Source organism: Sphaeroforma arctica, assembly GCF_001186125.1.
Source record: "Sphaeroforma arctica JP610 unplaced genomic scaffold supercont1.376, whole genome shotgun sequence".
Lineage (NCBI taxonomy): Eukaryota > Ichthyosporea > Ichthyophonida > Sphaeroforma > Sphaeroforma arctica.
The window spans coordinates 65,342-78,672 of NW_014040182.1; the positions used below are offsets into that span (position 1 = coordinate 65,342).

The 13,331-nt window shown below is 42.7% G+C and overlaps 4 protein-coding genes across 4 annotated transcripts; 2 read left to right on the forward strand and 2 right to left on the reverse strand.

The window, feature by feature from the left end:
• Positions 1–7,555: 7,555 nt before the first annotated feature.
• On the forward strand, positions 7,556–7,804 carry SARC_05719 (hypothetical protein; the record flags this gene model as incomplete). The annotated part of the gene is made up of 1 exon (XM_014300417.1): positions 7,556–7,804. One exon carries the CDS (start codon positions 7,556–7,558, stop codon positions 7,802–7,804), a length of 249 nt encoding a protein of 82 aa, XP_014155892.1.
• A 1,979-nt stretch (positions 7,805–9,783) lies between these two features.
• On the forward strand, positions 9,784–9,984 carry SARC_05720 (hypothetical protein; the record flags this gene model as incomplete). The annotated part of the gene is made up of 1 exon (XM_014300418.1): positions 9,784–9,984. The coding sequence occupies one exon, from the start codon at positions 9,784–9,786 to the stop codon at positions 9,982–9,984; it is 201 nt and encodes a 66-aa protein (XP_014155893.1).
• Positions 9,985–10,263: 279 nt separating this feature from the next.
• Positions 10,264–11,117, reverse strand: SARC_05721 (hypothetical protein; the record flags this gene model as incomplete). Its single annotated transcript, XM_014300419.1, has 2 exons — positions 10,264–10,815; positions 11,100–11,117. The coding sequence occupies 2 exons, from the start codon at positions 11,115–11,117 to the stop codon at positions 10,264–10,266; spliced, it is 570 nt and encodes a 189-aa protein (XP_014155894.1).
• Positions 11,118–12,188: 1,071 nt separating this feature from the next.
• SARC_05722 (hypothetical protein) lies at positions 12,189–12,614 on the reverse strand (the record flags this gene model as incomplete). Its single annotated transcript, XM_014300420.1, has 1 exon — positions 12,189–12,614. One exon carries the CDS (start codon positions 12,612–12,614, stop codon positions 12,189–12,191), a length of 426 nt encoding a protein of 141 aa, XP_014155895.1.
• Between the last annotated feature and the right edge of the window lie 717 nt (positions 12,615–13,331).

Below are 13,331 nucleotides of genomic sequence, written 5' to 3' on the forward strand. Positions count from 1 at the left end.
ACACCATAGTTTTAGTACTAATATAGAACGTGTGAAGCATGACAAAAGCATTACCCCTGCGCTAGCCAGCGATATCCCCACGTCTTTCATTTACGAGCAACGCGATATACTAAGAATTGAGATATAAGCATAACAGGAAGTTCGAGAGGCTTCAGCGGTAGGTGATTATAGTAGCGCTTGTAATGCACGCTTTTCAAGAAGCTTGATCTACCTGCATTCTGTAAGAAACACGGGGGAGCCAAACCTTACTGTTTTGCGATTATTGTTCGAGTACTTTTAAAATAACGACCATTTAGAAAGCATCACACTCTGGAACACTATTGTACGAAAACGAGCTGTCAAGGCTAAGCAGGCAGATGATGAAGCTGACAATTATGCAGATAGTGTTGAAGATGAAACTGAAATAGCGCGTAGGGGGAAATATGAAGATAACTCTGTTCATGGTTTTCTTCATTGATTGTCGTGATTTTATGGGTACTTCTGATGCTCAATTTGATAGTGAGTCGACTGCTTGTAGGTATTATTATACTTTTACAATAGCGAAGTCAATATATTCAAAGCGCGCCAAACATTTCCAACCGCACTTAAAGCAGCAGCTTGTACACCACCTAAAACCAATGCTGTTCTCGATGTGCACGACGATGTCACCTTATTCATTGATGATTGTAATGAAAGGAAGGTTGAATCACTGATGTAGGTCTCGAATGATCTTCAATTTACATCCCTGGTGATTTTAAAAAGCGTACTACAACCAAAAATAATGTCATCTCTTGCGCAAATAGTCTTTTTGCCACGTAACAAAAGGTTAATGTAGGACGTCAACGGATATTCGAAGACACAACCATATGGTATAACAATGCGTACTGCAGGAGCTATTGGCAGAGTAGTAACCACTGTTGCAAAAACAATATTTGTATGCTATCTTTACGATAAATAACTCGCCTTCCGCTATGAATTGGAACATCACTTAATTTATGTATATACACCACGTAAAAAGCAGAACGGCCAGCTCACAATTTCACAGCGGAGAGTTACTGATGGTCGGTCAATTGCCAGAGAACGTATAAACGAATGAAAGAATTTAATTGCTACAGTGCTATAAATTATTTGCATGGGCGGGTACTTTCTTTTTTCGCGATAGACATTGCTAATCACATATACAGGCCGCCAGAGGTGTAGTAAATTTACAAGCCCAAATAACTGATCTGTGGCAAAATAATCCCGGCGATATTAATTCAGACTCTGAGAAGCCGACAATGCCGGTTGAGGATGATACTACAATGCACATACATGATGAAGCCACTACTTATCTAAGCTAGGGAATCAAATTAATAGAGATACTTATTTAGATACAGTCTGTGCTATTCAAAATAATCTAGATCCGATATTACATACATTTTCAATACTAGATACTTATATCTGTACTAAACTTTATTTCAGCGCTGTATGTCATAAAAGGATCGGTCTCAACTTGAGTTGGCGGTTGTCGTAGAGCTGCCCTGTCTGTTATCGACAATAAAATGAATTGATCAAGCACAAACGTGCACAGAAAATCACAACTATTCTTCACGAAATTTACTATTAGTTCGATCAAGGGTTGAGCATTTAATTAAGAGCCATTAAAACACTTTGTCCCGGTGTTATCGCATCAGTGAATCCCGCCGCACCAAGCTTGGTTACTCTCTCCTATACTAAACGCACGTGCACACAGTCAACATGGTCGTGGTACGGACTGAGTATTTTGTTTTCGCTGTGGAAAATCCTTGTATTAAAAATCAAGTCGAGCTTAGTATAGGGTGTTAAGCCTGAATAAGCTAACACAGTCAGAAGTGCCGTTATGAACGGCGCGCCTGCTATATTTATTGATCAATTTCATATGTGTGACGAAATTTTCTCTAGCAACGGGTAATATAAAAATACCTGGCCTCTTAGTTAGTAAATTATGACGACGTTAGGTAAGTCATTTATATTATCTCCTATTCATTTCTATATTATGCTATTCCGGTCGGTCATCTGGTCCGGTACTAAAATATTCTCTAGGTTCGGTCCTCTGGTCCGGTCCTGAATATCCACCTAGGGTACTTTGTCCACATCTTCGCCAATTTGGAGTCTGGTCTATCGACGAATTATTCCGCGAAAGATCTGCTACAAAATCGGAAATAAAATACAAGGGAAGTATCCTGTACACATCGTGAGGTTATTGCAACATCGTAAGATTAGCAATGTTGCAAAACGTGAAATATGAAGAAAAAGATCCCTATTTATCTAACTGTGAACAGACAAGCGTGCCTGTTGAATATTGATATATTGACTTTCTATTTATGTATATGTCGGGTTGTTTTGTTCAACTAGATGAATATCATAAAACTGGAACTGTTTTAAAACTTATTTCTATTTCTAGCACGATTATGTCCTTTACATGTTCCGCCTATACGTAATAATACTATACCAAATCAACACCTCTCAGGGCGACTCTAGCGACTGATGCAAGGTAGCCCGCTTGAAAGTGCGGTTACTCACCGACTCTTCAGTGCTCACGCAAAGTTCAATGCGCCGTGTTCTCTGTGGTTGCAGGCCACGGAGCTAGTGTACAGTTGCTCGCCTGCACTCTAAACTTATAGATAAACTTGCCACCCATGACGAACGCTTGTGTCTAACTACGCGTAGCGTCGTATTGCCGTGTTCTATTCCGATGTACTTCACAATGCTGCGGAGCAATATGCAATAGTAAAACAATTACGCCGCACCTCTGCACGTTCTTTTGGTATAAATCTTTATGCCCGTCGAATGTAGATGTGTCAGCTATTGTGAAATCTTAGGCGCAAGCTATGTATTTATCCAAAAAGACTATGTATTAATATTTATTAATCTATAAGATGTTATATCGTACATCTGTTTGTGTGTTGACAACACGCGCATACAGAACGGTCCTAACCCCGGTCAGACAAACCATCGTCCAAGGCTGCTTTAACCTTGTACGAGCCGTCGCTGTCTTCGACTCTCTCACGTCTGAATACGTTTACGATAAGCCGTCACCCATATAGAAAGCTGACAGTGTTTTACGGCATACGAATCTTCTAAGTAGCAATCGTGATGAATAGAGAAGTGATTTCGATATACTAGTACATCGATTGATACATTCGAAGTATCCTGATTGTCTTTCATTTCCTCTGGTGGGCGTGGGCGTCGATAGCGTTATAACTTCTCACGCATCCCGAGAAGGCTGCTGACTTCAGACCAATCGCATTAACACCGATATTCCGTAAGTTTTCATACTCACAATAATCCCCACTTTTCATAGGCGCCAAGCATTTGAATATAGCAGCACACAAGTAGGCTATAGAAACAGATACTCAGCCCTAGGCCACGCCCTAACCCTCACGAACGCATCACTCTAAGAATTCGACGACACTCGACGAAGTACAAACATCATCTGGCCTTTCTCGATCTCAAGCAAGCCTGTGATCGCGTAAATCACGCACGCCTCACCCAACTTCTCCGACAACGGGGAGCCCCAGAACTGAATAAAAAACTCCTATGAAAATACTGATATTCCGCCCATTGGATATATGCCTACACCATCACGATACTAGTGCTCTACGAGTTCTTATGAATAACGGCCACAACTGGGCGATCGACTCAGGAATGGAATTTAACAGACTCGAATGCAAATTCATCCCAGGCACTTGCACAGACATACCTCCTGACTCCGCTATGGGACTAATTCCGACCGTAAAATTATTCGAATACCTCGGACTACCATTCAAGAAAGACGGAATAATGTTTGGTACACTGATGCAATCCCTTGTTGCGCTAAGTGTTGCAATTCGCCTAGCTACCCCCTTGGGCTTCAACGCTGGACAGCAAACACACCCGTATGCAAAACTAATCCTATACAAAACATTCCTACAATCTAGAATTGTATATGGACTCAGCATCGTGGCGCTTGCGATACCCTGCATTACGCACAAACATGACATCCCCAGCCTCATCAAGTATCTAGATAATCTCATCCTCCAAAGTGCTGCCACGATCTGCAACCGTAAAATCTCTTTGATAATCAAGCGACCAGCAAACAAAAACATACTCTTACAGCTCACTGGACTCCTATAGAGCATGCGGCCCTAATCACCCCCTGAAAATACTGATATCCCGCCCATTGGTAAGAGTGCAACAATCAATCGAATCCAAACTACCCTGGCCTACCACGGCTCTGCACACGAGTTCTATCAATAAATACTCCACAAAGCTGAAGAACTCAAAAGAGAAAACAAGAACAGACCAGCAGCAGCCAACTGGCATATAGCAGTCCGCTCCCATAAAATATCAGCGCTACACAGAAATATTGCCAAGGACAGCAACTTTGAAGACTACGTCTTTAAACTTCGCTCGACGAGACCCATAATTATATAAAAATTATGGAAACTAAAATACCTTCTGGTACACCATAGACACCTCAACAACAGGAAAGCTCAGTGCCCTGTACATATCCCTACACTACTATCAGCATCACACACGCATTGTATTGAGGCAACCCTACAACGCCTCACAGGCCCGTTGCCACGCCACATAACGCCGACCCTCACTTGGCTAATAGACCACGACGCATGGACCCAAATGACATCCATACACGATCATCTTCGCCACTTATTGAGTATCCGACTCCCAGTTTCCACAAGACAGGCTCGAACCCAATTGCAGACATTGTTCCAATACACAGTTTTTATACAACCGATCCTAGAGAGTATTAGCTTTGGTGCTTTCACAGCAACCGCATACACACACTTCACTCACACCAACAGAGATACAATATATTCCACAGCTAAGCTCTATATGGGTGCCTGACGACAGAATATTGTCGATATATGGCTATGTAACACGGAAGCAGTTCACAGCGGTTGGCTTCCATCCCACACCAAAGAGCATGCTAAATGCAACTCTCCTAGCTATACTACTCCTAGTATGGCTCCCAAAGGTCATACACGGCAGACCTTCACGGTTAAACAACGGCAAACTATTCCTAATCGCAATAACCAGCCCTAATCTGAACCCACAACTAATTAAGCAATGGAAAGCTATAGTTCCACTACTTGTACAGATAACCATCCTATTGCCTGTCACAGCACATAGACAACAAATCCGTCCAGTGTTTTGGCATGGTAACACCACGATCACTGCTGGAATGGAAGTGGCTGCTAAGACGCACTACTAAAGTAGATGAAATTTGTTTTTCGCATACATAGTTAAATTCCTATGTATGCCACCATGGACCCAGTAATACTATTTTAACATTTACTATCTCCGCGTGATAGTACTACCAAGTTCTCGAGTCCATTCCATTACGCAAAAAATCTAACAAAAAAAAACTCCCTTGAACCTGTCCAGGAATTTCTTTGTGAGGGCGGAGCCTCGGAGGCCGAAGGGCCGGAGGCTATGGTGCACACATCCAAGAACCAGGTCTTTTCGGTTCATTTTAAAACCCGAATAACTTTTGAACTGCAGGTCAGAATTTTGAGGGGGGAAATACGTCAATGTCTTCGCCTTGACGAGAGCTATCCAAAACTGCAATAAAATCAATTTGGTAAAATGACATATGTATGTGATCCTGAGTCAGTACCCAAAATTTGAGTCATAAATCTCGAAATTTTTATTTACTGTGAAACTCTATATGGACATGTCTCGCATTCTACCATGCATCCTCTACGATAGGATACAGGTCTATTTTCCTTAGTTTTCGACTTGAACAGGGAAGTAAATTACCCTTAGGGACCTCTTCTTAAGATCAAATCTCTCACACTGCTCATAGCATATCATACCAACTCGTCGATTGCGTCCATTGATAGCCTTGAACACCCAAGCCTCGTTCCTTACGATCGCTATGTCTTGCAGTATAGTCATAGTCAGCTATGGTCAGTTGATCTCCAATCCGGAGTTGCGAACCATATGAGGTAAAGTGTAATCCGACTACATATATCGGGTCATTAGCCACCGTTTGAACTATCGGAGCTGAGTTATAGATATCCTCTGCAGCACCTAACTGAGTTGATATTTCCGGTTGGCTTTCTGTGCAGGTGTCAGCAACAGCACTGTCGAGACAGGCATCTTCATAAACTTTGTATGCCACTTGCATCATTTGATGGCAATCTATGTTTATCAAAAGAATCATCTGACATTGTTCTGATCCATACAGTGTACGGTTCTGTTTGTGTGTATACGAACGAACAATCAGTTCACACACATTTGTATTTAAATACAGACATGCGGGCTAGGGTTGAAAAATTCTAATTATTTTTATGTGACAGCACAAACTTTTAGACGCCTATTCTGAACACTTCAAACGTACTATCTGAAAGAATAAGCTGGACCGCAAAAGAGCATAAAAAGGTACGATGAAGTCAAGCGAACTAGGCCATGGAATTAAGTGCATTGTGTGTGAAAAGACAAGTTGTAAGTGTACCGAATTAGAACATGCAATATAACGTAAGCGTGTGTACCCGCTGGCTGATTGACGGTGGCATGTGCACGTGCGAGTTAGACATCAGATCAGAGTTTGCGGAAGCTGCATCGGACGATGGCGAAGAAATAGGAGATATAGTAGAGCCTATTATAACTGATGGATAATCAGCATATGGTGGCACCGATGTAGAACACGACGACAAAAAAGACGAGACTGACCTCTGGAGATACTATATACGATAATATCATATCCAAAGAACAATTTGAGGAATTCGACGAAGCTCTTGAAGTCATCCTGGAGTAGACAAACAACAGAAACAATGGAGGGCCTTGCGGATTGTGAGGATAAGTCTACTACTAGCGCGCTGCAGAAATGAACCTTGAGTAGTGTTGAGGTTACCGAGCGTTTGCGAAAACTGGAATCCTTCTTGAAAAACAAAGTACCATCTTCAGCTGAGAGAGGCAGATTACAAGCGATGCGTATGTACTTAGTGAAGTGTAGATAAGCAGGTTGTACTGCGAGAAGAGAGGGGAGGAGATTGGTCGTCAAGAATGCTCCGTAGAAGTAGCGAAATCCTTGCGTGGCGAGTGTGATGATACGCAGCCAAGTAGGTCGTTCAAAAATCGTGCTCAGATTATAGGCCAGGACTTTCATCTATGGGTCTCGGTGGACATTCTGTCGACCGAACTCAGAGGTAGTGCTACAAAATCATTTTCACTACTTAGCTAATTGGATATATCAAAATGGGGTGATACATACATCGCTGAGACAGAGGTATATAAAAAGAAACCCACAAGGTCTACGACTATATATATATATATCTACTGGAGAGAAGGTCTCCAAAACTACAAAACAGGTTTGGTGTGGATGTGGTCAGTATACATGCAAATACTGCGAGCTTATGGCTAATACAAAAGCGATGTACATTCAATTGTTTTTGTAAAAGATATGTATATTGATGAATACGAACGCGTTGATGTGATTGAAAACAGGACTAAATTCGTAGATAACTTCAGGGATACAGTGCTTCCCTTCCAAACTATATGTCGGTGATATATTGTAGGGTAAACGAAAGTCATCTACATCACCCATGATGAGATGACAGTTCACGCCAACGATGGACAGACCCATTGTTGGGGCCTACAAGGAGAAAATCCACTGATTGCAAAGGGACCGGCTAGCTCCCTCGTGAAATCAGAGTACTTAGGGGCCGACGGGGGACGTCTTAAGATTACTGAGGCAGAAATGCAAGACATGGAATCTAAAGGACTCCGGATTCCTCCTGCCAATGCTTTTATAGCACCTAGGAATGACAAGAGCGGCACGGGTAGTATTTACAACTGGTAAGAACCGTGATGGATGATTCTCTGGTAAAGACGTGACATATCAGCTGGAGACTCGCACAATTTCAATCATAAAAAACTTGTATACGGACAACGATGTGGTTGAGGGAGTACAGGTCTCAGCCCATGTTTTACAGCAAGAAACCCATCTTTGATTTATGAAAGTCATCAGAGTTAGCTCATTCCCGAGAGCTAATCAAGTAGCTTAAATTACTCCCGAGAATCGAGTTAATACTTAACCGACTCCCTAGAACAGATTGGATTTTTCAACGAACTCCCGAAAGTGGATTAAGTCTGCCAACCGCAGCATTCTAAAAATAGCCGCTATTCTATTTCGACTTCTCTGCAACAAAATCTCCCGCCGAAGATTCTTGTGCCTGCTTGAGAGACTACAGGTCTCAGGCCAGATTTTACAGCAAGAAACCCTCTTTGATTTATAGAAGTCATCAGAGTTTGATCACTCCCGAGTGTTAATCAAGTAGCTTAAATTGCTCCCGAGAATTGAGTTAATACTTAACCGACTCCCTAGAACAGATTGGAATTTTTAACGAACTCCCGAAAGTGGATTAAGTCTGCCAACCGCAACATTCGAAAAATAGCTGCTGTTCTATGCGAGTCACAACCAATGCGGAAAGGCGTCATGTGATCAGCGTGAGATTTTGTTGCAGAGAAGTTGAAATAGAATAGCATCGAAGTGTTAAAGTGTTCTGCATAAGGTTTATCATACTGACCATAAGAGTTTTTACCCTGTCCAGCCCAAGCGGCTGAAGACTAGCACAAACACCTTGCGTATAAAACCAAAAGCGAGGTCAGAAATAAATACATACATTTGCACTTTGTTTAAAAGTCTACTACATTGTTGTACTCTAACAACGAAAATGTGGGTCAAAGGTCCGTCGTGAAAAATAAATATGCGGAAGTGAAAAAGTAATAAATAAATAAGAGGAAGTCCCTTCATTGCGCGCTTGCTGTTGTGGTGTGCTGGTTGCTGTTGTTGTTGGTTGCGATTGTGGTGTTTGTGATGGTGTAGCATGCTTGATCGCAGGAGTAGTGACTGATAATGTCTGTGTGTACAGTAGTGACCATAGTGACACATGATACCCTCTCTGATTACGATTCAACTATATTGTGCGCCCACCATGAGAGATGATATAGTGGCAAGTATTCGTGGGCAAAGTAAGGTGGAACCCGGGGTCTTGCAATTGGTTCTGCGATGGATTTCGTCTGTACCTACATAACTCAGTCCTAGACCAGGCAGGATACCACGACGAGTAATAAATATTACTCAGTCATCAGCTAGGCGTAGTGGAAAACTACCCGGTTCTATTTTGGTAAGAAGATGTGCAAGTCTATTGGGCATATAGTTGACCCCAGCAGCACTGTCGATCTGTAGCTTGTCTCTTTGACGATACATAGTATTGTCGATTGTATTAGAGACAATAAATAGTACTAGTGAACAAGGAAAATTGTCTTCAATGGTACGTTTACCGCAAACAATATCTTTGTGGCCCTTTGCTTGACAGTTGTCACACACTAGTGAGCCCGCAAAGCAGTCCTTGTTCATATGAATCTTAGTGCTACAGTGGCCACATCCACGCATACAAACATTCGCAGTGTGACTGGTAGACCATCATACAAAGCAAGGTGTACGGCCAGGTGGGAGTACTATGGCTGTTGGGATTGGCCGATGTACCTACGAGTTTATCAATGCGTTTCAATATTTGCTGGATAATGGAATTGGTAGGGGATGTAGCGCCTTTGGTTGGGTGAGATGGGCGGATAGCAGCAACTTTCGGATCCTGAAGAAAGTCAGGCTTGGTCTGCTCCATAGTTTCGAGTGCTTCCATATATGTAGCGGGGCAGAAGTAGACCTAGTGTCACGATTAACCAAGAATTGGCGGGATTCTTCTTGTTCAGATCAAAGTGAAGGACAGTAAGAAAATAACCATAATCACAAAAGTCATGTGCTAGAATAAGTGCTTGATGCTCATCAAGTCCCTGAAGATTGGTGCAGCATGTGACCCAGGTGCGCATGTGCTCATCTGCGTCGCGTTCAAAATTGCAAAGGTACTGGCGGTTGATGATATTGTATTCCGTTTTGGACATGCGGCCATATTCCTGGAGGAGGTGAGCGAGGAGAACCCATGGTGGGGCAATGAAAAGTCCCTGGTTAAGCGAGTCTAATTATTTCATCGGAAGGGGAACTCATAAGGAGATATTGCGTCTTATGGTAAGTGGTGTCTGCCTGGTGTTCATCGATGAAGGTGCTTGCTAGCAATGTACGCTGAAGCGTGGGGTGGCGGAGGGGTGTACGAGCATGGAGGTGCTCGGTTTTGATTGCTGCTGAGACCCGTTGGGAATTGGTGTTTGCAATTTCTTCGAGTGTCTGATCGAGTAAGTCAAATATATGGGCCAGCAGTTTGTTCTAACCGGCGATAGAGTTAACCTTCATCTTGAAGTCCTTCAGGACGATGCGTATTGAACTGACCCATTGGCTGAGCTTGTCCCATCATTTATATATCGTGGGCGTCGGGGATTGTAGCGTGCTTCATTCAGGGGGTCCTTGAGTGTCTGGAGCTCGATGGGGCTCTTGTTTAGTATCTTCGCCAGACTATCCAAGTGTCGGAAGTCATACTCGTCGGGAAGCTTCTCACTCCGTGGGCCATAGACCGATGAAATGTCGGTCTTAGAGAGCTGTTCCGGAGCTTGAGAAATGAGAAACACCACCGGGTAACGTACTTTAGGTAGGTCTAGCTGGAACGTTAGAGGGGACGTTGATTGGTCCCAGGAGATACCGATAAGGGTTTCCTGAAGGTGATCGAATCCGAAAAGGGCCTCGCATCCACGGGGTAACCAGTCGGAGATAAAGAAACTCACCGGTTTGGTTTCGTAGAGGGTAGGGGTGCCATTAGCGGCTCGAACATTGAAGAGTAATGTAGAACTAACTTGCTGATTGGGAGTGGCTTGACTATCCCCACCAAAACCATGTAAATAAACAGGGGAGATGGCTTCTATCTGAAAATTTAGAAATCCCGGTCAGTCTAAAATATCAAGATAAAAGGGATAACACATTAGTTTTTATTTGGATTTAAAAAATTTAATACAAGTTCATTTTCCAATATTTTCAAAGTGTTCTAAATTCACTTTGATGGCTCCAATAACCTGAGTATTCGGTATGACTTATTTACTTGGACCTATTTGTGTAAAAATAGCGGGTTCCAAATAATAGTTGCACAGTTAACGTATATTATAAGCGTATAAACGTATAAACGTTTAAACTTATAATATTACTGGAATACGTTTAACGAATTGGACATGAACAAGAACTGAGAAATTCAAGATTCTGAACATGTGACAGTACTCAGTAGAGTATGGGACTCTACTGTGGACAATTAGGTGGCTTTCCAAATATAGATTGGGTTTTCCACTGAAATAAATTTGATTCTTCCTAGCCAGCCAACTAGATGTGCCCGTCTATACCTTAAAATGGGATGGGGAGCTAGGTACCAAGTGATGGGGTCTAGGTGCAGATGTATACTGCACCAACAAGGTGTTTTGATTTTTATTTATTTTTCAAGTTGGACTTAGAGGTATTTTATTGGTTAGTTTGATTGGGTGATTGTTTCGAGGCGTGAAATGTAAACTACGCGTCTAATGAAATGATATCTAGTCTTATTGACTAAAACATAAATAAATCTAGACCAAAGTAGTGAGTGATTAGAGCGGAGCATATAGACAATAGTCTCGGTCTAAAATCCCCTAATCGTTTGCTCATTATCAAGGGTTGAAGCTAAACTTATTTAACATTTTTGCATTTTAACGCATTAACGCATTATTTTATTAACGTAAACGTCTTGGTATCGTATAGTCAGCCTAGAGGAGACTTACTTTTACATTTGAGACGATAGTAGATTTAGTAAATTATATAATCTCTGAACTACTACTTACAGGTTTTGGTCTTCCCGCTAATATCCAAAATCCAATGTCTTTTTTCTTTTTTTAACTTTTCTTCAGATGGAACATTTTTATATTAGCTAATGTATTAACTTGACTTTCGTTCTTATATCTATCTACAAATTTGGCATGTGGTCATGAACACTTAGTACTTGTAGTAAAAATTATTCAATAAAGAACAGCTAGAAGTACGTCCTGTGTGATCGAGGGTATTAAGGCACTTACCAAGAGGCAGTCGCAATCATTCTTACACAAGCTACCACTGCTAAATCATCACTGACTTATAGTGTATCTTAGTTTATTTAACATAGTTTCAAACATAGAAATTGTATATCCATCGAATTTTACAGAAGTAGCATTGCTGGCTTCGAGCCAGTGTCAATGTATTTCGGTACGTCCGCTTGTTCACAAACAGCCGGGACTACTGGGCCCTTTCATTCATGTTTATCCAATGTGGGCTCACAGTCCACTGTGTCTAGTGTTGTCTCATCATGCTGTGTCGTCTTGACATGCTGTGTCGTCTCATTATACTGTGCTGTCGTGAGTAGTGTAGGGGACGGTGGTAGAACAGCATCCACTGTACCATCCTGTGCAATGGATTGGGTCTCGGTGTGTGCGGGTGCTGTGCCTGCTACATGGTATGTCCGTGCCAGTGATGAACGGTGAAGTATCATCCTTAGTGTCGGGTACTGTTGCAGCCGCGGCCGTAACCTTGTGAGGGCAGCGCCGGAAATAGTGACCAGGTTGCTTGCACGTATGACATATAGGGCAAAGCTTATCCGCATGCCGGAGGTGGTATTTGTAACAAGTTGGTATGTCTGTGCGTGTCGAGTCCTGTGACTGACGGCGGCCCGCACCATAGCGGTTGTCGCGGGGCGCGGAGTTTTGGCGTGTGTCCCGGCCAGAGGAATCACGCCGCCTAGAGTTGTAATGATTGTTCTTGTGGTGGGAAGGAAAGCGTGGAACGGTAGGGTGTGTATCCACGATTATGCACATGGCGATCACGGTCACTTTTGTACCCCGAGTCACTTACTGGGCCGAGGTAGGAATCCATTTAGGTCGGAAGTGCCGGCGCTGAGGGTTGACGGCCAGTTAGGGGTGCGCCAGACATCGGTGGGCCTTCGAGACGAGTCTGGCCAAAATGCATACGGAACGTGGGTAGACAGCGGCCGTTAACCATCATCATCCATGAACATGGAAACCAGCAATCCCGCTGATGAAGGTAAATATATCGGTGGATAGCGCTTTGTTTCGGATGCTAGCGCCCAAGTGCTGTAAATGTAAAATTATCGTTATAGTTAATAAGGGGGCCATTAATCTGGGAAATGTCACTTGCAGTACGCAGATGCCAGCCCAGTGGTGCAGCAAAAGTAAACGGTTTACTCTCAGGAGGAGAGGAGAGTGGTCGGCGCTGAAGGTCGCGACGCCATGACTCAATGAGAGAGAGAGAGAGGTCTGCATGTGCATCATTGTGTAGAAATACGGCCTCCGGTCAGTCTAAAATACCAAGATCAATTGAGATAATACATTGGTTTTTATTTGTATTTTAAATAATTTAATACAAGCTCTTTTCCAAT